At 30.8% G+C, this 23129-nt stretch overlaps 3 protein-coding genes across 6 annotated transcripts; 1 reads left to right on the top strand and 2 right to left on the bottom strand.

Moving 5' to 3' along the window:
* Nucleotides 1-3416: 3416 nt before the first annotated feature.
* LOC130890943 (lipoyltransferase 1, mitochondrial) lies at nt 3417-9868 on the bottom strand. Of its 2 annotated transcripts, none has more exons than XM_057795410.1 (5): nt 9517-9868; nt 8612-9337; nt 7856-7963; nt 7387-7600; nt 3417-6217 (listed from the first exon to the last, which is right to left on the bottom strand). In XM_057795410.1, the coding sequence occupies exons 2-5, from the start codon at nt 9101-9103 to the stop codon at nt 5856-5858; spliced, it is 1176 nt and encodes a 391-aa protein (XP_057651393.1). In that variant the 5' UTR covers nt 9104-9337; nt 9517-9868; the 3' UTR covers nt 3417-5855. The 2 variants fall into 2 exon arrangements, with proteins under 2 accessions (XP_057651393.1, XP_057651384.1); XM_057795401.1 differs by having other exon boundaries at nt 7856-7966; nt 9517-9860.
* A 19-nt stretch (nt 9869-9887) lies between these two features.
* On the top strand, nt 9888-14680 carry LOC130890932 (serine/threonine-protein kinase Doa-like). Of its 3 annotated transcripts, none has more exons than XR_009058806.1 (3): nt 9921-10462; nt 10519-10682; nt 14299-14680. XR_009058806.1 is itself a non-coding variant. In XM_057795374.1 (3 exons), exon 3 carries the CDS (start codon nt 10745-10747, stop codon nt 11948-11950), a length of 1206 nt encoding a protein of 401 aa, XP_057651357.1. In that variant the 5' UTR covers nt 10184-10462; nt 10519-10682; nt 10737-10744; the 3' UTR covers nt 11951-14258. The 3 variants fall into 3 exon arrangements, 2 of the variants coding, with proteins under 2 accessions (XP_057651367.1, XP_057651357.1); XM_057795374.1 differs by lacking the exon at nt 14299-14680 and adding an exon at nt 10737-14258 and having other exon boundaries at nt 10184-10462; XM_057795384.1 differs by having other exon boundaries at nt 9888-10462; nt 10519-14680.
* A 1061-nt stretch (nt 14681-15741) lies between these two features.
* On the bottom strand, nt 15742-23129 carry LOC130890925 (putative inactive tyrosine-protein kinase Wsck). Its single transcript, XM_057795362.1, has 8 exons — nt 22665-23129; nt 22469-22608; nt 22116-22412; nt 21832-22058; nt 20137-20508; nt 19581-20063; nt 17670-17883; nt 15742-17473 (listed from the first exon to the last, which is right to left on the bottom strand). Exons 1-8 carry the CDS (start codon nt 22826-22828, stop codon nt 17184-17186), a joined length of 2187 nt encoding a protein of 728 aa, XP_057651345.1. The 5' UTR covers nt 22829-23129; the 3' UTR covers nt 15742-17183.

The raw sequence follows: 23129 nt of genomic DNA, 5'->3' as shown, positions 1-23129 counted from the left end.
TTGATATAGGAAAAAGTCTCTGCAGGACTGGGGTTATGGTGATTTTCTGGTTTGTTGGTTTCGTTAACTGCTTACCAAGTGTGCGTCTGACCAGTATCGCGAGAGAGATAAAAAAGAAAATATTGAAAGCAAACCAAACACAGCTTTTGTGATTATGAACTGCGACTGTTTTATTCCCTATCGCCGGTCAATTTTAGGCTAGTAAATTAGTTCAGAAAACCTGCAACAACGACGATCGACTAGGTGAGATTTTAAATGGAATGGATTGCGATTACTTTCCGAACAATCAGATCATGATCGGGTTAACCCGAAAACTCCTTATACTAAATGACATAATTTGACAGTCGTGACTGCCTAATAATTTGTTTGGAAAATATTGTTAGAAAAACTTTTTTGATATTCAGTTTTATCTAAATATTTATATTGATTAGAGTTCAATGGTTTCTTTATTATATTTTGTTCAGTATATTAAATGTGAATGAATGTGAAAAATTGTCGATGGCTTTTATTCGTTAGAGTCATCAACGGTTTTATATTCAAACATTGTTTCAAAAAAGTTTTCCACAAACGCTGAATGTTAATATAATGATAATTGCAGAACTATTATTATTTAAAATTATTTAAAAGCCGAAATAAAATTCACATAAATTTCCTGATGGTGTCGTGTATTTCATAGTTTACAAATCGCCATAACAATTATCTTGAGGTCAAGGAGGTTGGAATATCAGAGTCAGCCAGACAAACATGCACAAGCGAGTGTTAATGTTATCTGTTTACAATGTTATAGGATAAACTGATACGAGCAAAAAAAATATTGATCAAAGTACAGCTTCTTTATTTTCTAGAAAGAAGATATTCCGTTCCTATAATATACTGTTATGTATAGGTACACATCAATGATTTTTTTCTGCCAAATACTTAATAATTTTCAGTTTTCCTTATCAAATAACTTTACTACAAAATTATTAAAGAAAATATTCCAAAGTTTGACTCTTTTATAACAGAAGGAACGCACTGATTACGCTCAAAATTAAACTGTTTGACGCGCGTTTCGATATCTAAGTTATCGTCTTCAGAGAGGTGTACTGTTTGCCTTCAGTCTCTGAAGACGATAACTTGGTTATCGAAACGCGCGTCAGACAGTGTATTTTTCCAAATTCTATTTCATTAAAATAGAAAAATAATTGTTACTAAAACGTAATAAAAAAATCTACAACTCCAATTTTTATTCTGTATACTTTCCACAAACTTTATTATGAAATCGAAAAAATCCAAGATAGATAAAATTCCCCTACCCAACGACGTTTCAGTGCAAAAATATACATAAATTCATGTTTATACTTTTTAAGGAGACTTAATTTTCATTATATATAGTCAACAATTATATTTTATTCATGAGATATCGCACGTAGACTGCTGGACACTCTATATATTATTCAAATAAACATAATAAGTGTTTTCAAGGTTGAGAAAATTCCATTATGTGATCTTTGTATGTTATCAATGAATATAATTTAAACTAGGGGTCAGTATAATTTTATGAGGATCTATATAGTACCTACAACTGTAATACGTGCTATTAAAATTATTCCGTACATTCATCTTTATCGTATAAATAGAATTATTCATTACCCTACAGGTTAATGACCTTGAATTCTCTATAAAAACAAGTTGACACAAAAACACTGTACACCTTTGAGTTTTTCTTCTTTTTGAAATCAATTAGATAAAAATTGGATTCGAATGAAAACTAATTTTCAAATTCAACTTGAAGGAATCGCTCTAGATCATTGACCCCCATTTCCTTCCAAGCTCAAACGCCACAAAAAGTGAGAATGAAAAACAATATAATGCTTTTTTGATCACAACTAAAAATCCAATCATTATTGGCATAAATATCTTGATTAAATTGTCCCGTCTAGCTTTTCCCCTACTTGTAAAAGCTATTTCTATAAAAAAATTCTATTTCTTCAATTTCTTATGCTTTTCTTGTTGAATTATTTTGATGTTACATCTCTTCTGGTTTAAAATTAGTATTTTGAAAAAAGTAGAAATATTTAAGTTTCGACCTATGTTGTTTTCATCAGTTTTTAATCGGAATCAGATTATTAAGTTACATATTCCATTCAAAATACCTTCTTCAACATCTTCACCAAATACCTCTCGGAATATAAGGTAAATTGAAAAGTAGAGGTGACAGTTTACAGCCCTGTCTAACTCCTCTCCTAATGTTGATATTGGGAGTTAATTTATCTTTAAAACGTAAATTTGTTTTTTGATTCCAGTAAAGATTCGCTATATAATTAATATTTATTATATATTATATCTAATATATAAAATTCTCGTATTGTGGTGTTTGTGATTGAATTCCTCCGAAACGACTTGACCGATTCTCATGAAATTTTGTGTGCATATCGGGTAGGTCTGAGAATCGAACAACATCTATTTTTCATCCTCCTAAATCGTAAGGGTAGTCCATCATTTTGATTTTTCTGTGCAACTCTCATATTTATTTTACTCTCATCGTAAATTTATCATCAAGTTCCAGTGCAATAATTATTGATTAATAAACACATATTGTGAGCTCCCGCTAACAATGGTCATTACCGTACCTGTACATGTTGTACTTAACATTTTTTGCCAATACTTTTAAATCAAAACAGAAACGTGTTCTCTTATTGTGAAAAGTAAGTCAAATAATAAGCAAACAATTGAATTAAGTCACTGTTTCTCACGAATAAGTATGTTAAGTTGATTTATTCGATAGTTAAATGTACATTCAGCAACGCCAGCAAGAGTTAAAGGAACCAATTTGAGTCGACGAACAATCAAATCTCATGCATATCAGAACACGAACATCAGGCGAACAAAACAATGCAGATGTGCGTGTCAATCACAATCACAAGAGGTAAGAGATGAACGAAATCAACAGAGACAATTAGAACAAAGAGAAACGCGTAGATTCATAGTAAACAGACGTAGAGGAATTGACCAACAACGCCAACAAATTCCTCGAGCATTTACATCGACTACTATTCCAGTATGAGCCTGATGTAGAATATTAGGATCATGTAAAGTGGTTATTGGACAACTATCAAGAATTTTAATTTGAAATATATTCGTTACTTTAAAAAAAATACTTTATTAACCTAAATAAAGCTTACTTTCATTGTCTATTCGACGCTTTCGATTATAAGTACATCCCTAAACACTTATAGTTAGTTATTTTTATTAAACTAAAAAAATGGAAACTATATCATAGAAAGAGCGCCTAGAGCACGTTCGTGTATAATACCTCATCAGCGGGAATCGGAATCTAAACTGGGTGCTCAAACTTGATTAATGATTTACCCCAAATTTGCATCCATTGTAGAAAAATATTTTAGTTGCAATGGTTAAGGAATAAAGCAAAAATATAACATTTGAAATAAATTTATTCACCAATAAAATATTATAATATATAAATGATTAAGGCACAACAGCTCCAAATTAATACAGCCAGAAATTACAAAAATAAAAAAAAATGATTAATTATAATAATACACATCCAAGATATAGGCAGGATATGAAATATTCAGATACCTGATAATATCCCGAATGTGGTACAATCAAATCAAATACTACTGTATAAACTACACTAACAAATGAATGATATGATTAATTCTTGTTCACCGGTTATACGGAGCATTCCTTAAACTTGACATTAATCTACATAAATATGTGAAACTAATAACAGCAATATACATAAACATATTAAAAAAAAACATTGATCAACTCAAAGATCGTCAACAATATTCCTACACAAATTGCCCCTACTTATTTAATTCAATAACACCATAGAGTTCATATTAAAGATAGAGATAAGGGTACGTGTTCAAGTGCTGATAAGGGTATATTCATATATCAATACTTCTATAAACGAGAAGAAATGTCCCACTATTAAAATATTAAAATTTTCTCTCTCGTTCAGGTAGCGCATGATTGAGAACGCGCAGAATCGAACTGGAGGGTAGAGAAAACGTTATCATTCTGTCTTTCTTAGTCGAAGCAGTTTCCACTTATAGAAACTGTCCATATACAAGTAATACATATATGAATATATTACTCTAAATCTATATCCATTCTGATTGAATCACGGAGTAGTTTAGAATGGTGGGAGCGACAAAAAATTTTGGTTTAATAGAGAGAGATAGTTAATGGTAAACCGATGTTCTTTTTCTTTATTTTATTAGTACAATTCTACTTACATATCACACAATATGAAAGGAAAAATCGGAAAATACCGGGTAAAAATAGATATTCCAATATATATTATTGTCCTAGAATCATATTTATATTGTTTACTAATGAAAATGAGAGATGAAACATCATTTCTACTTGGAATACATTATTCTACGGATATTTAATAAAAATATCTATAGAATAGATGTTAACGTGCCACAACTACAGAATAAAACTTGACACAATTGATGGGAAAGAGCTCTTGAAAGCTTGTAATAAATTCGATACTCAGAAATAAATATCAAATATTTATAATAAAAGATTAGAAACATCGATTATTATCTGTGAAACATCGATACTTTCATATATCGATTTTTATTACCCAAAGAATACGAGCTCAATCTCTTTCTTTGAAAATTTCCAATGTTATGAGTGTTAACCCTATGACAGCTGCGGGGTAAAAGGACAAACTTGAAGCTTCAAATGGAGTTAATCCCTTTTTTATTAGATGAAAAGAGTATAGTCGAAAAAAAAACTAAGCCACGTTTCCGAGATGTAATTTCAACTTCTTTAAAAAGCCATTTTGCAATAAAACTAGGAATAGTGTCTAAAATCCTACCCACGGTGGCCATTTTTAAATGAACATCCGCTGATTTTGACAATTCGTTTGAGTACTGAATATGCTGTACATTTGGAGGATAAAGGTAAGAAGTATTAGAAAAAAGTTGAGAAAGTGTCCGCCTGTATACGTTAAATAACAGTTCTAAAATCTTCCAAACAGGCATTGGTATAAAAAAAGGATATGTAGCTATTGAAGATGAATTGAAGTGTGCTTCTTTGGATTTCTATTAAATATATAAAATTCAATCATTTTCCTACAAGGTAGACAACCAAAACAACAAGTTTTTATGTTCGCGATTCATTAGAGATTAACTTTACTTTTGACATTCGAACGAGTAGGAACATTTTTTAAACGAAACAAAGTCAGTAGATTTCTTAGCCCTATTCAGACGTGCAAGTGTTAATTTTCCCCGGTTTTCAATGATTTTGTATTAAACAAAAGAAAAATGGTTAACGAATCTCTCTGAAATCTTGGTAAACTGGATTGGAGTGGAGATTAGTTACCGGTCGTTTTTTATGTATTCAAAACTAATTTGGCATCTTATTAATTAAAAACCGATTTCAAGAATATTTTGGGATAAATTGTATAGTCCCAAAACTTCACTCTCAGAGTTGAAAAATTTCAACAACTTGCGTTGTACAAAATAATGAAGTAAATTAACCTAAAATAATTCGCCCTGATCCAATGTGCATCAACCCTTTTCGACGGACACTTTTCATTTATAAAGATTTTTCCCCTTTTCTCTACTTCTGTTTTACTATTCAATTTTTCTATAAAATGGAAATTTACTCAACCCTTCGACGTTGTGTAGACATAATGTGGGCGTTCTTCACTTGTTAATCCATTAACATGTTATTGGTCGAATAGATAATAACTGTCACTTAATTTTTTGACATTATAAAAATAGAACTATCAGAAAAAATATACACTAATTTTGGTAAGTTCTTTTGGTGCAGACAGGAAAAATTGAAACTCAACACTATTAGTTTCAAGTTGTCCTGTCGGATCTATATCAGACAGACGTCATCACTTGCTTCAAACACTCAGAAACAAATCTGTCTTTTTCATTTACTAACCCACTGATCATCATTTCAAGACTACCGAGAGTGTCTTCAGAAAATTTATGACCTATTAGACTAGTAATGACATTAACATTGCCAGAGAAACCTTGGCTAGAAATACCCGGTGGTACATAAAGACTGATATCATTTATTTTACCGTTTTCCACAACCATGGTAACTCTAAGATCCTCACTGATTCCGTAACCTTCCACTAAAGAATCTGGAATCTTGAAAGACTTGGTTATGTTGAATTTGGGGGTTTTACCATAATGCCATTCCCAGCTGACTAACTGGTTTCGAATTTCTGTTAAACCTGTATATAAATCAATTTGATTATTGGTAAGAAATTTTGTCATTATGTCATGTCATGCCATTCGGAATGAATCTCTAAAGGTTCCAGAAATTTGATTCTGGATATAAAAAGAGACAAAGTGAATGGACAAAAGTGGTTTGTGATACAAAAAATTCAAGCATTTTTCGATAGTATATAAATAAAAAAAGAAATGTAAAGAAAAACCAAAATGGAAGTATTTCGAACTATATTTAGAGATATACAACATATGATTACGAATCATGGGTGCTAAATCAGCAACAAAAAACTAAAATACAAGCTACAGAGATGAAATATTTGAGAAGAGGGAAAGGAGTGACAAGAAATGATAGTATGAAAGAAGAGCTGCTGTTTAATACCAGTCATAATATTCATTGAATAAAGGTAATTGAGCTGGTGAAGACATTTACAGAGAAAGGGCAATTCAAGACAAGTAAAAAAAGTTTCGCAAACCAAAGGACAACAAAAAAGAAACAGAGAAAACATGGGAAAGCAAAAAATGTTGCTATGAATACGAAGAAATTGTCGAAATTTAAATGAACTATTAAATATTGTAAATATAGTTCTACACCCTAAAGTGGAAATATTGTTAGAAATTATGAGAAAATTCTGTGAAAGCCACAATCTTTACCAGCTAGATTATGACAGTTTACTTAGTTGGATTGTGGCAAAATCAATAACGTTAATATTTATACCAAGATTCAATTGGAATATTATTTTTTGAATTCGATGAATTCAAGATTTTTTAAAAGAATCATCGAAATTTAAAACTCCGCAATCCTTAACTAATAATTCCCAGACGATGAATACATAAGTATTCGAAAGCTCGGAAATATATTAGAGTTAGTACACCAAACCCTTTAGTTTTTAAGATTTTAGTTTGAATTTAAAATTTCACTTTTCAAAATAGAAAAAAATGTTTAACTAATTATTCAAACATGTAAATGAATAATTCAAGATTGAAGACAAATTATTCAAAAATATAAATGTAGTCAAGTTGTTTATAAACACTGGATAAATTTTAATGTCAGCTGATAAGATACGAAATATTTAATCCAATTTTTCATAACAATGCTTCAAGTTCTAAATTTTTGTTTGTTTAACATTTTTTTTAATAAGTAAATTAGACACGACATAAATATGTTTTTTACCTGGGAACCACCCGTCCGTAGGATTAACCAACTGAAAACCATTTTGATTGTTAGCCAACTCCATTCCTCCATCGACGAGTTTTAAAGGATGCATTCGCATATATTCCCATCCAACAGCTTTCATCAAATTATTTATTTCAACATGTGGATTTTCTTCACACAAATTCATTATCTTTGATTTAATAGACTTTGTTGCATTGGTCTTAATATCAGCCTTTGAAAAAAAAAGAGTATTATCAATTTATCATTGAAATGATTCTTTTAATTTTGGCTATTTTCTATTACCTAATACAACTAACAACTTCACCAAAGATTAATTTCAATATGTCCTAAAGGATCAAAGAATATTGCAGGAGAATACTGAACATTCAGTATTGTTCCATTATGAATATCACTAATAATCCGTAATTAAACTTAATTTTTTTATGGAAATTATTTGAATATATCATGAAATATTCTAAAGACTTACTTCCGGTTTTTGTAAAGCCATATGTAAATCCACTTTGTTGACATTGACTAAAAGGGTGCAATGGTGGTAGGCTGTAGTTCTGCCCAATTTCGCCGCTGTTCCAGAAACCTGCTTTGGTTTTGTTAAGAAAAAAAAAATTAAAAAACAAATTATTTGATTAAAGTCATTCTTGAGGTCTTTTCAAATCTATTGTCATGAATATTTACATTCTGAAATATGTAATTTGATTTTAAAGTAAACTATTGAATCAAGAATGGAAAGTTTAAGAAAATGATGTTTATCCCGAGCACCAAACAGCAATTTTATAGTCATGTTAAAATAAATCCAATCACTAGGGCAGAAAACATTGCATAGAAAAATCTTAGAGCAGCTCAAATAATAATTCTGAATACTACTACTATACCAACAAATTCACTATCTAGTCCTACAAACTTATTACGAAGCTATAAGAAGCACAAAGGAACAATGTAATTGTATTAGTAAATAATGTATTTAATATAAATATACCAAAGAATCAATAAAAAATATAAATTAATTAAATATTAGTTGTTAATCTTAGATTGTTTGGGGAATGACTCTGTATCTCATTGTTTGGCTTCCAAAAATACGTAAACATCTTCTTCTGGGGTTTTTGGGCCCTCAAATAATTGGAAATGTAAATAAATATCAATTTTAACATTAAATAACAGAGAAGTAGATATAAACATGAATACATACTATGTATAAATTAGTTTTTATTAAATTTTAAAAGGATACTTTAAAATTCCTTATGGTTAGATCCTCCCTGGGAGAAATATCCACTTTCATGTTGTATTCTCTAAACAAGCTTCTGGAGATGATTTGCAGATTATACTTTCTGTCATAATGCTCTCTGGGTGTAAAAAATGTGAGATTTAAATTACCTTTGTCATGGTATACAGTACCTCCTCCACTATTTCTTCTAGCAAGTTGAACGCCCTGTTCACTAATATAGGGTAGTTCAGTTACATTTGCTTCAAGCCAGGGATTTTGATGTCTTCCAATAACAACACAAGGGTTATTCTGCCACAACATTAAAACATGATGGTTTTTGAAGTCAAAGTTTCGGTACATCCAATCTTCTAGTGCTAAATTGGTATAAACATCTTTTGATTGCGAGATAAACACGGATTTTTTAATCTTCTGATCATTAGAGGTAGAATAGGATTTATTGTTAATGCGGTTTATGATGGTCGTAAGTCTTGGAGAGAATCTTTGCATTAATGGCATTGTGGAAACTAGTTTTTCAAACAGTATTAATTTTACAGATGTTGTGCCTTCAAAAACTAGTTTAATGTGTTAGGAAGGAACAGTAAGAGACGTTTTTAGAGGACGACGTCAATGCAATGAGGTAGTCGTGAAGAGCAATAGTTTGATGTAACCACTTCCAAGTTTGATGTAGAGAATTGATACGAATTCTGAGAGCTAAGCAGTCCTTTGTAGGTCTCAGCATTCCTCTCTTTGCTGCCAGATCGAATGAAAAAAAAATTCACTAAATTAGTTATAAAAGACTTGAAAAACCAACACTTAATTAACACACACACACAGTAAAAGTCCAAGCTTGTAAGGAAAAAATTATATAAGTTTAGACTAGAACAGTCAACAGATAGTGTTGCGAACGATTAAAATTTTATAGGTATTACCAGTTTATATAAACATCGTCGTCTTCATGGGGGTATTTATCTTTACAGAGGTCATTCTGGTTATCAGCACACAAAAGAAAAATAAACCCAGTTAACTTTACTGCCGAATATCATTATCATGTGATTTATTATTAAAAATAGCACTTGTAACACCAGTAATTGCGCAAAGCACAGATGATCATTGGTAACTTAAAACATAGAACAAACAAAAATATATTTTGGTGTTATATTATAAAACGTTTATACAAATTGCATCGTCTAGATTCCTATCGATACCTCATTTTGTTTATTACCAAAATATTACCAAAAAAATTACACGTCTCACAATTGTTTCATCGATAAATACTCACATATGTAATTTTATCTATGTTATTTATTTATACGCTACAGTTAACGTTCACATAACCCTTAAATCATATTTTATCATTGCAAAATCAAACAATAGTATTCAACACTTTGTTAATATACTTAAAAAAATTTATTTTATTAATTAAAAAGTTAATAAACCCTATTAGTTTCGGTTAAATATAAATATTTCTTTTATAATGGCTAAGTAACGATCTGTTATTTTTTTTGTTAGAGATGATTCACAACAAGTGTGAATTAACAAGGATTTAGCTCCTAAATATGTATTATAAATATTCAAATAGCGTTTGTATTACAAGTTTTCAAATCTGTTTAATATCACTACCCTTATTTTTTATAATAGATTTATTATAATATTTACAATTAACAGTTCCTTACTAAAATAACGTTACTCGTCTCTGTTTTGTTAATGGGGTATAGTTTATATTACATATAGTAAGTAGTACATCAAGATAGGTGGTGAGAATGTTGGATGTCATACATAATTTTGTTTGTTTATTTATTTTGTCACCAGTTCATATTTTCGCTCCAAGTATAACTTGAAATATTCCTTGAGAGTTTTCCTCAATTCTTATCAAGAGTAAGTTCAATTCAAATTAATTATGTGATTGTAATGATTGTACTATTTATTTCCAGTTTTTGAGCCTGTAACTTGTGTTTACAAAGAAGACAAGGTTGTTTTCGGCTGGAGCTGTATCTTTGTCAGGGTAAATGTCAAAATAAAGTTTAAGTACTTTATTTTCGCTTAATATGACATCAAATTTATAGTAGTGAATCTTCAATTTTTTCAAAATTCTACAGTAAGTACCTGGATTTACTTTTGAAAAATTTATAAACGCTTTAGAATACCCTAGGATCTGTAATGGCAAATATAAGACAAAGAAGTGATTCAACATCCTCTTCAGATGATCAAATAAGTAAAAAAATACGATTTGAAAGTGATATTGACTTTATTAAGAACTCTATAGTAACTGGTGCATCAAAACTCATTGTAAGTCTTCCAAAAATTGATTATAACAAACAGAGAGTTAAATGCAGTCATGCCAACAGCCAGGACAATTCTGATGCGGAATTGGCCATTGATTACCGAAAAGGATATATATTACATGATAGATATAAAATTATAAATGTTCTTGGTGAAGGTTCTTACGGTAAAGTATTTAAAGTTGAACATCTTGAGAAGAAAGAAATGATGGCAATGAAGGTGGTTAAAAATCTTAAAAATACAGTTGAAGGAAGATCGGATATATCTATATTGAGAAAAATCATGCGGAAAGATCCTGTGAGATCGGCAAAGTATTGTATAAAAATGTTGGATTGGTTCAAACATGCTGAACATGAGTGCATAATATTTGAGATGCTGGGTCCAAGTGTTCATGAATTTATGAAAAGAAATGGTTTTCAACCATATCCAATGGATCAAATAAGGCATATTACTCACCAAGTGTGCTCTTCAGTAAAATTTTTGCATGATTATAAAATCACACACACAGATATCAAACCTGGAAATCTTTTATTTGTCCATTCTGATTATGAAGTTTTTTATAATGAGAACACAAAGAAAATATTCAAAAGGATTAAGAAAAGCGATATAAAACTGATAGATTTTGGAAGTGCTGTTACAAGTAATCAGCCACATCCTTCAATTATTCAAACTCGCCATTACAGAGCACCTGAAGTAATTATGTGCTTAGGATGGAATGAAGCTTGCGATGTATGGTCCATTGGTTGTATGCTGCTTGAACTATATATGGGTAGAACATTATTTGGTATGAGAAACAACATAGAACATCTAGCTATGATGCAAAAAGTTTTTGGTCAAATACCATTGTCTATGATAAATAGATGCCCAGCTCCGTATTTTCATGAAGGACAACTATTATGGAGATATGATAAACATAGTTCAGAAGGCAGCAATATATTCAAACCTTTGGATAGTTATAAAACAGCTGACACTGCGGCTCATAATGAATTGTTTGACTTATTAAAAAAATTGCTGGTGTATGAACCCGCTGAAAGAATTACTGTGAAGAAGGCATTAAAACATAAATTCTTTGATACGGTATAAACTTTGAATTCATTTTTGAACAATGTGATAAATTACAAGTTTATTTGACTGAAAATAATATTTATTTTGTTTATATGTTTGTTCTGTTTAAAATTTTTATTATTTTGTGAAACATTGATGAATGTTTTTAGTTGAGAATTTTGAATTTATTTTGTTATCAGAGAAACACTTCTAATTTATTTTTGATTAAAGTTTTTGTATTAAATTTTGATTTATTTCATTCGTGTTACAGTCAATTAGATGAGATAGTATTTTGGAAACTGGGAAAACCTTTTTTAGAAATGTGTAAAACAAAACACTACAAATTATCTAATATTTTACATGTTTACAAAATATACTGAAATTTTGGTTTGCTCAGCTTGTAGGTGAGATGAAAGTTATTAGAAGGATTTAGCAGAGCAGAATATAGTAGTATTTCATGAGGGAATACTTCTTCAGTTGAAACTAGAAAACAGTCGTTTGTGTTGTGTTAAGAATTAAAACCTTGTAATTGTATCATTTTAGTGTGGTAGAAAGTGGATTTTTGTGACATTCCCTAAATTGTAGTAGGCTCCTTTAGTAAGTTGTTTTGAAAAATGGTTTCAGAACAAGAAGAAGAAAAGAAAACACATCTCAAGGGGTGACAATGCATTATTTCTTGAAGTAATGAAACTTTATGTTGGTGTTATTGAATCAAAAAAAATGGCAATAACATAAAAAAAGGAGTACTTGAGACAACAGTGAACAAAACACAAGACCAGTTAAATGTTTTATGGAAGGAATGTAACGCAAAAGCGTTGAAAGCAATGTCTAGAGGAATTAAAACATGTGGTGAAAATTAGGACTATGAAATTGATGAAAAGACAAAAGTTATTGTTGAAATGATTCCTCAATTTTTTGAAAGCGTATCATTTGTGCAAGATGATGACAAAGAGGTGAAGGATATATGCTCTCATTTTTATATTAGCAACGCATATAAAAACCTTTTCTATTTCTAAACAGTTCATTGTTAACAAAAAGAGGACATAGTATTCTGAATTACACCTATGCGATTTGGAAAACCAAGTAATCTATAAAATGCTCTCTCTTTACCACTACATTACTCTAAAGTGTTAGGCATATCATAGTATAGAGGTTTTAAGGCCTTCCAACCATTTATTATATTATTAAAACCCCTGCCAGCTGTTCTATGAATATTTATCCCCAGCAACTATCTGAAAGATCCTTGGACCACAAAGAAACTGAACTCTTGGTGATAATGCAAAGTTCCTATCCGTATCATGTTCAAGGTACGGACCTATCATATAGAGGATATACAACACAGACTCTTTGGGAAAACCAAATTGTTCTCGGAATTCTCTATGAGAGTAAATGTCAAAGGAATCACTCCTATCACAAACTTCAATAGGTGCATCCAGAGTTAAAACACAAAAAGAGACTGCCAGGAAAGAAGAGAAAGCTCAATCACATTTGTCCCAATTGATTCTCTTAAACATACTCCTACCAGGTGGTAGGAGTATATTTTAGACCGATTACTCATATATGTAATACTCCTATATGGACAGTGGGTATGGGAAAAAACGGTGCCGACAATATTCATCTCTCTCGTTCGAGACGCTTTATCTATACTGCGCCTGCTTGAGATTGCTCAGAACCTCGGAAGGTAGAGAAATCGTTGCCAATTTGTCTATTTACTTACTACTTTGATCATGCTTCAGCGTAGTGCACACCTACAACATTTTACTCTTAGAAGGATATTTTAAAAACTTCTTTAGTTAATTACTCCATATCTATATTTTAGTTACTACATTAGAATTTAAACAAACATTCCATTCTTTTAGTAACATACTAAAGAAGTAGGTAAATTTGCTTGGTGCTCGTCACCATTTAAGTGTAATTTTCAAAAATTCAAGATTTAAAAAAAAATAAATGTGTTATTCTGCTCTACCGATTAGTATGGAGTTGAAATATGTTAGCATGCCAAATTTGTCTAGATAATTGGTGGGCTATACAGTATAAAAGTATTCGCAATCTAAACTACAGAGAAATTACTCAATTTTTTCTTCAGGTATATCCAAAAATAGCGAAACAAACTCGACTTTACCTAACCTAACAAATTATTAAGTTTGTTCCACTTGATATTTTCTATAACATGAAATTTATATATGTATATATAAATATGTTTTCTCTAATAGCTTAAATATCATAAAGCTGTCTGGTCCTTCGAGCCGGATATAGTGTAATAATGACTGTTTGTACTAAATAGTTCGTTCAGTATTATCTTTGTCAAAGTAATGTGTTTGTATATATGGGAAGTGCACCTGCTTGACTCTCCTTGGCAAATAGATGATAGTTTTTTCTCATTTCAGATTTTTCTGTACCAATTGCACAAATGGTGTAGAAAAATGGACCTCAGATAATGGGACAGGAAAGATTCTCATATAACGTACATTTTAATAGAGAAAAACAACTGGCACACATTCAATGGTACTACTAATTGTTTAAAACAAGCTCTATGAATCTGTGGGGTGCGAGCAAATGACATTGCAACTTGGTTTATATATTAAATCGATCAAATAGTCATGACATAAAATAAAGGGTATCTAAGATGATCTTGTTATGGTAGTCTTAAGCTTCAATTGTATTCTGTAGTAGTAAAATTGTGAGAAACACAAATTTTAAAAAGACTAAACCATCTTGTTACGTATAATTCATGAAATAAAAACTGATTTCTCATAGATAAGAAATAAATGGCTTTTGTAAATGATACTGTTCCCTTATAATCATCAAATTGGCTCCAAAACAGCCAATGTCATAAGATCCAATTTGATTTGGGATTATTTGGACCAGTTAAATAAGCTGGATTACCCTCCAAATAATTTCGGAGACACTGGAATGGAAGAAAATAGAATAGCAAACTAGCTAAAGTAGGGGTAATATAAAAAAGGATAGGAAAAAAATCAGTTACTGGTAGGTATTTTTTACCAATCTTCATCGACCTTATGCACCTACTAGGTAAGTATGTAACTCTATCGGGTTAGGAAAATGGTACCATAAAAAGTTACGCACCGGCACCTGTTTCTTTTTTGTGGGAGTTTATTTATCAATTCGTTTTAATTGTGCATTTAATTATGAAATAACATTAATTTTATTATTTATTTATTTCATCAATAACAGCAAGGGCATCACAATGGGCCTAAGGCCTCAGAGTGGAGATCACGGTGATAACCTAACCTTCATCTATAACAATTATATCAGGATTAGGGGCTAATTTTGACTTAAGACAGTTAGGTTCAATAATATCTATTTTAGCTTTAGGACAATATAAGTTAGCTTTTTAGCATTTATTAATTCATGCTTTATTCAAGGCATTATTATTTATATGTAATATTATTCATAATTTATTTAATTGCCAAGTTATTCGATTATTCGGTGGATTAGTTAAACATTTACCTTTAAGGGGGTATTCCGCTCGGCCGTTTAAGTACAAAATATTAAAAAAAATCGATTTACATCGATTACAATTTCTAGACCAGAATACCCCCTTAAGAGCATTTTCTTCTAATGGTACCAACTTGTGTAACATGAAACGACTGGAGTTCCGAAAACTGAAACCCACCGATTGGTTCACGGTCTAAGCTTTCGAATCGATTTATTCAAATTTCTAAACCAATTTATCTCAATTGGTTTAACTGGATCTTATAGTTTGCGTTTAACTCAACTGGAAAATATCCTTTTTAATCAATGATACCCCTTTTGTCCAATGTCACCACGATTTTCGGTACGTGGTTTGTAACAATTCAAACACGAAATGTAATTTAATAAATTTATTCTTTTTTCATGGAGTGTGTTCTTACATTGTCACAAATATAAAAACTAAATATAAACTACTACTGTAATTAGAAATACAGGTGAAATATTACAAGAAATTACATAATATAGATTCCAATCCACTAGTTATTGTAAACTTTAAAAATTATAAATAAGGAATGTATCGACTCATTACACAACTAAAAAGTTTAAAACTAATTATTTTGGTATAATCTTAAATTTAAAATGAACACCACTTAAGAAATTAGAGCTAAATATAAAATTCATTCGGAAGCTGAGAAAAATAAAATATTTGCAGTATGCAGAACAAAACTATCTAAATCACAACCAAAGAAATAGTCTAGTCAATAAGAGTTTTTTAGGTCAAAACTTTTTCGCCGGCTCCTAAAAATACTGTTACTCGATTCATAATCGCATGTAGAAAATTTTTGAAAGAATTAAAGATGCGCTCGCAAAAATTAGTAAAAGTTATAAACAATTTAACTAAAAAAAAGGATTTGGTTTTTTGCTTATATCTCAAAAACTATGAAATATTCTGAATCTGCTAAAAGATTCGAAAAGCCGAGGAAGTTTTACACTTCCGGAAGTGTAGAACTAATATTTATAATTTTTATCTTCTTCTTCTATCTTTTCTATAAGCAATTCTGCCTGTTTCTATCTTTTGTTGCGCTTTTAAGTTATATTATCTCTCCATCTTTTCCGGCACCGACCGACACTTCTTCTCCCGGCCGGCGATTTGTCTCTTGCGATCTTTACTACCCTATCATCTGTCATTCTACTTATATGGTTGTTCCATCCTTTTTTTATTTAATAACCGCTCTTTAATCTTCTCTACATTACATCTTGTTCTAATGTAGTAGTTACTTACTCGATCTCTCAGTGTGTTTCCCGTGATTCTCCTCAGTATTCTCATCTCAGCTGTTTCCAGCATTCTTTGTGTTTTGGACGTTTCTGCTGTGTATGTCATTATTGGTCTTTAATTTTTATCAAGGGCTGAAAATACGTTCGAAAACAGGTATTCGGTTCAGCGCAAGCGAATATTTCAACAAAAAATATTATTTAAACATAGTAAATATTGGAATTTCAATTTGAAAAAATTTAGTAACTTACAGGATAGATTAACAAGTAATAATCCACCGGCAAAAAATTTCTATCGCGATTTTACAATAAGTTGCATTTGTTAACTAAACTAAATTTGTTAATTTTTGAGGGAAAAATAAGTATACTGTTTCCTTGTGTAAGAAAATAGACAATATAAAAAAGAGGGATGATAATAAACACCATCAAAAGGGATGGGTTAATACTACTATAAATAAAATACAATGTTAGATCCCAAAATTGAGGTAAATATTTAAATAGAGAGAGACTAAAACGTTCCATAAATACAGTTTAGTGAATATAAAAGTACAAGTTGAAGAATAACTTAGAATACTGGTCGAACAGCTAGTTCCATGTCGGGATAAAATTGATCGTATTGAAAGTTCGGATAAGTATTGAAGTTGATGTATGGTACGGTAGGATTTTTCTTAAAACTATCTAGAGATTCAACTAGTTGCATAAAGGATGGACGTTCGTCATAATCTAGCTGCCAACAGTCCAACATAAGTTGATACAACTCGTCATTGATATACTGTAATTGTGGAAGTCGAAGTCCTCTTACAATCTTTTCTGGAATCTCATTGTTGTTTGCGACATTACCATATGGGGTGGCACCTAAGTAAAACAATTATATTAATATGTTTGTTTCCAAGTTTAGTAAAAATCTATCTGATGAATACGATTTCAATAAGTTGGAAAAGGAGCTGGAAGGGTTCGTTTGATTTTAAATAGCAAGCAAACCTTATCAAATGTTTAACTTAAGTCTAAAAATACTAAGAAAAAGACATAAATATCAGGATGTGGTACTCACCTAGCGCACATATTTCCCACATCAAACAAGCAAAAGACCATACATCACTCTTTGTGTTTGGTGGATAATTTTTGAAAACCTCTACTGCTGTCCACCTAGTATAATCAGGAATTTTGTTATGGCTGAAGTACTGAGCGATACCATAACTAGTGACTTTCGCAATTCCTCCAGGAGCTATTATGACACTTCTAGCACATAGTTGTTTGTGAATAATCTAAAATAATTCATTATAAATACAATATCTACTTCATAAGTCATTGAAATGGTAAATGTTTCATTAAATTTAATACCATGTGAGGCCTAGATATGAAGCTGTAAGGCAGGTAATGAAAGTATAAAAAATCTGGGAATACTCCCCCTAATCAATTATGACAATGTGACTTATTATAAAGGAACAACTAAAATGGAATTAGGACCTAGAAATGATGAGTATTTGGAACTAGTCCAAAATACTGTAGCTGTTGTGGCTTTAATGGTATTTCTTTTTCTGTTGCTTTTTGAACGGTTTGAAATTGTTCAGGATTTAAAATCTTGTGTTCGTGGAACATAAATTTCTAATTCAGAACGTATTCTGAATACGTTTAATGTATCCTCGGACCTGAGAAAGTATTTTCAATCCGGCGCATATGCATTCATCCTAGTTGGTATTTTTATGATACTTACCACGAACTAACCTCTAACCTAATTGTTTTTCTACGTACCTGCAATTAAAAAAAGTTGGTAATTCAATGTATACTTACAAGAATAAACCTTCGTCTAGTTAATTATATAATAAAATGAATATTATTTTACTCTCGTAGTTAGTTTTTAATTAAAATTATAATTTTAGATGTACATAAAACATTCATGGAGGAATGTATGTTCATATTCTAAACAAAGCATGCGCATTTGACACGTGAAGAAGATATTCAGAATACATTCGGCATGTGTTCAAATTATTTAACGCGAACGAAGCTATTGCGATACAACACTTCTAAAAGTAATACCATTAAATGGTACAATTTACCACGTAAGGTACAGTATATAGGGCTGATACCAAATACTCATCATCACTAAGCTTTTGTTTGAGGATCTTACAGACAGATTCAATATCAAAATTAACATAAGAATGACAAAAAAATAGAACTTTCTTAATGTGAGTTATAAGAAGATAAACGGCAGAGCCGTATTTAGTATTTTTCCTCCCCTTAATCTGATTAAAGTTACTTTCCTAAAAAGCTTTATTAAAAAATTATATCAGGTTTATATGTTAATTATTTGAACACCACTCCAGGGAGCAATTTTATAATTTTTTGAGAAATTTACTTAACAAAAGTATGTCTTGATACACTTTTAGCAATTTTATATGCTAAAAGTGAGCTCACGTTTGTTGGACTGAAAGAAAACTATCCAACCCATAATAAAAGCAAAGCTAGTGCTACTGCTGTGGCTTCAAATTTCAGACCCACAAACATGAACCTCATACAGTATCACCCCTGGGCGGTCGAACCCATAGGGCGTATTGGGAAATCCGGTTCTGATAAGAAAAGGCTATAAAAGGAGAACAAACGCCTTTTATTGACATGAAAACTTTTTACAGTGTAGGAAAATAGAGGGAATAACATTCATTATCAACTGCAGTGTAGTGTTGTCTCAGGAAGCATCTTATAAGAATAGGTTTAGAAGAAACTAGTATAGATTCTGTAGGGAGTAGGATGAAACCCCAGTTCATCTAGTTTCAGAACATCTTTCCATTGAAATCATAGTCAAGAAGATGCTTCAGGCAAAAAAACTGTAGTAGGAAAGATATAACATCTTTAAAGCCAACATAATGTAGATGATGAAGTCTGCTCTGATTGTTGATAAAATAAGGTAGTGTGATAAATTTCAGGAAGAATCAGGAGGAAAAATATTGAAAAAACATTAAATTACCTTACAGTGATCAAGATAAGCCATTCCTCTTGCTACTTGTATTGCAGTATCCAATGCCTGAAATTCAGACATACTACTAAACCTTCCGGGTAAAGAGTCCCTGCTTCCCAGCAAAACATCCTTGAGATTTAATGATGCATGTTCCAATACAACATACATAATATAGGAAGTTTCACAAATACCAATTAGACCTATAACATTGTCATGTTTACCAACTTTGATGAGCACATCAAGTTCTTGAAGCATCGTTTTTCTAGTTTCTTGCGACATTTTTTTGTCTTGAATAGTGTAAGCAGCTGCTAGCGTTATGTTATCGTTTTCTACAACACCAGCACTATTGACTCTGCCGTATCTGCCTACTCCTAGTAAGTTAGTTGGCTCCACATTCAATTGGCTGGAAGGAATAGTTCTCACTTTTTGTTTAAGGTTTCTGTAGTGGTTAACAGGAACATGTTCATCTTCATGAATGTAACCGTTGTTTTCCTGGAAATAGTGATTTTACAAGATCTCTTTTTGGTTACAAGTTCCAGTTAGTATAAAATTCGAAAAAACTTACCACTTCTATCATAGGACCCTGAAGGGTTAGTTCTTGGTTATCCGAGAGCCTGTGTCTTCTATTAACCACTCTACTTTTCAAAATAATGAATCCAATTATACCAGCAATCAACATGAATGTAAGTAAACCAATTGCTACTGATAATCCGATAATAACAGTACGAGAATCACCAACAATTTGATCATCAGATACATTTAGAATTGAGACTCCACTTCCAGTTACTGCACCGCTACTGTAAACAACCTTTTCTACTTCATGTAATCTACTGATCAAAGCTAGAATTATATTGTAGTTTACATCGGGATCTAATGGAGCATTGTAATATCTTCCATAGGTTTGACCATCACCAACAGTGAATATATTATTAATTTCCTAAACAAAAATTGTAAAAATTATACAAGGCATTCCAAACCTATGTCTAAAATTAAAATCTACCTGCTGCTTTATGCACATTTATTCTGTTAAAAACTCGGCCACGACATAAACCGCGAAACCGGTACTGTTCGATTAATAGAATCTAAAATTTGGTGGATGCACCAGACACAACTTTCCAAGAACAGTTATGAAGCGAGCTTTTTATAAACCTGTATACTGTATGTTATGGACGTTTTTATATAATCAATTACAAGAATGGCCTTTTTATTTGTTTAAATTCTAGAACGGAATTATCGATAAATCCATTTTGTATAAATAGGCGCTTATTTCTGGCAGCGAAGAAGTCAGTAACATAATGAGCTAAACAAGTAAACAGGGTGTTTAAATAAATTAGTATGTTAAGAATAAGATATGTACCTTAGTGCATAGTTTAGTAGAAAGTGTCTAGTTTAGTGTATACATTAAGTAAGTAGGAAACATCGTGTTTGTAAATTCACCCCACCTTTAAAAACAGTTTAAATAAATTAGAAGAAAAACATTACATTAATGTCAGAAGTGGGATAATATAAAAAAAATAATGAAAAAATCATTACAATTCAAAGAAGTATCAATCAGTTTTTATTATGGAATTGATATTTTTATTAAAATTAGAAGACATTTGTATACTTAGGCAACCTACGTCAAACTGGCGGCCTTGGAGTAAACAATTGCCTTCTTTGTATGTACCCCTCTTAGATTTTCTTCATTTTTACCGGTAGTTCAGTTGTTTTTTATGTTTTTTTGTTTTATGGTGTGAGTAGCTTGTGGTATTTGTATTTTGATCATATAATTAAAGTGAAAGTCACTTGGACAGATTTTGTTTCATTTGTCATGATTTTCATTTGTTCAGACACATTTGGATGTTATTTAAATGTATCTGCGTAATCCTGGAAGCTGCAGCTGAACTGTAACTTATCTGATTCTTTTTGTGCTTTATTATAGTCTGATGGGATCACTATATTATTATTATTGTGTTTGTGTTCTTCTTCATTACTTATTTTGCAGTTAACTAACGACAATATTAGCACAAAATGGAAACTAAAGACTTTGACTTTAGGTAAATCATGTATCTGAAAGTTCTAGTTAAGTCAAAAACTCGAATTTTTCTGCATTTCTCATTTCTCATTTGAGTTATAGATTCCACTGTATGTGTATAGAAAATAAATTTTTTAAATGATGTATAAAAGCACAGCTTAAAAAAACTTGAAATAATAACAAAAGAAAATAAACTACAAAATAAACAGGTTGCACAATATAAACAATTCTTCTGAATATTTATACCTTTGGAGTCAACTCTGCAGTTATATAATATGAAAGTCCGTTTCTATTCGCTTCATTGTAAGAAGTTAGTATTGTTTCATCAAAATCTTGTTTTGCATCTTCATTAATAACTATAACTTTATATGCAGTAATAGGACCATTATTATTGGGCGTAGGTAATAATTTTACATCTATCTGATGTCCTCGGTTTTCTATTATAACTGGTTTAGTTGGTATACTATCAGGAGCTAAAGTAAACACAATTATATAATCATTGAATAGAAACATGAATGTAGTATACTTACTACCAATTTTTGTTTCTATAACTCTAAATACTAAAGCTCCATCACCGTCTGGAGAAGTAGTGGATAAAGTTATATTGTACTTTGTTGCTGGTAACAATGTGATGAGTTCAGTTTGAAATGTATTATTGGAATACATCCATTCTGGACTATAGGGAGAATAACTGGAGTATGTATGTATCACAATAGCCTTAATTCTATATTTAATAATTTCAACAACTGATTCTGGTTCTTGCCACGTTATCCTTACATGATTTTCTGTTATGTTGAAAACTTGAAAATTCCTTGGAGGTCCAGGCACTTGAAATAAAACATTCAATATAAATTTTGATATAGGTAATAAAACAGTTTTTTACCTAAATTTCCTGTAAAGTAAGTGTCAGTCAAATTCATCTTAAAGTCACAAGACTGACATTCACTACAGGTTCCATTCGAAACTTGTTCTCCTAAATAATTTCCACACATACAATTGCCTTCATTGTAAATAAAACCATACCTTAACAAAAAAGAAATATTAATCACAAATATAGCTCAAGTTCAAAATATACAAACCTATAATACTTCGAGAAACAATCTTTAATACATTCTTCTTTTGATCTATATTGTTCAATTGAAACCCTCTTTCCTGGAGAGACATCATCATAGCAACCAAGGAGAGTATTTTCAAAGGAAAAAACATAACTTATCGTAGAAATAACTAACAGGAATTCAAACATCTTCAATAACTCTAATCAGTCTTCTTTGGAATGTTTTAATTTGAAGAATTAAGTATTAGTCATAAGTTAATAATTCTAACCTCTCCTACATTGGCTTGTCATTTTTGGTCGTTTATTTATGTTTGCACTAAATAATCATATGTGCCAATCATTTAAATCCTATTTATATTTTCCGGTTTGATCAATAATTGATTGTAAAAAAAATAAATATTTTTATTTACCTTTCCAAAAGTTGGATATGGTTATGTTTAAATTTAAACTCAGTGCTACCACCATTATTATATTAATGGGGTTTCCGGGA

This window comes from Diorhabda carinulata, chromosome 1, assembly GCF_026250575.1.
Source record: "Diorhabda carinulata isolate Delta chromosome 1, icDioCari1.1, whole genome shotgun sequence".
Classification (NCBI taxonomy): Eukaryota; Metazoa; Arthropoda; class Insecta; order Coleoptera; family Chrysomelidae; genus Diorhabda; species Diorhabda carinulata.
Note: the sequence above shows the minus strand (reverse complement) of the source record. Positions and strands in the feature narration are given on the sequence as shown.

Bases quoted from the DNA above. Each gene is read 5' to 3' on its own strand.
- LOC130890925 (XM_057795362.1), bottom strand. From the start codon at position 22,828: ATGTTTGAATTCCTGTTAGTTATTTCTACGATAAGTTATGTTTTTTCC. The intron at 22,413-22,468 runs GTAAAAAACTGT...TTTTATTTCAAG, and splicing joins TTACTTTACAGGAAATTTAG to TGCCTGGACCTCCAAGGAAT. The intron at 17,474-17,669 runs GTGAGTACCACA...TGTTTTACTTAG, and splicing joins GTGGGAAATATGTGCGCTAG to GTGCCACCCCATATGGTAAT.
- LOC130890932 (XM_057795384.1), top strand. From the start codon at position 10,745: ATGGCAAATATAAGACAAAGAAGTGATTCAACATCCTCTTCAGATGAT.
- LOC130890943 (XM_057795401.1), bottom strand. From the start codon at position 9,103: ATGCCATTAATGCAAAGATTCTCTCCAAGACTTACGACCATCATAAAC. The intron at 7,967-8,611 runs GTATCCTTTTAA...ACAAAACCAAAG, and splicing joins TAACCATAAGGAATTTTAAA to CAGGTTTCTGGAACAGCGGC. The intron at 6,218-7,386 runs GTAAAAAACATA...ATTTATATACAG, and splicing joins TACGGACGGGTGGTTCCCAG to GTTTAACAGAAATTCGAAAC.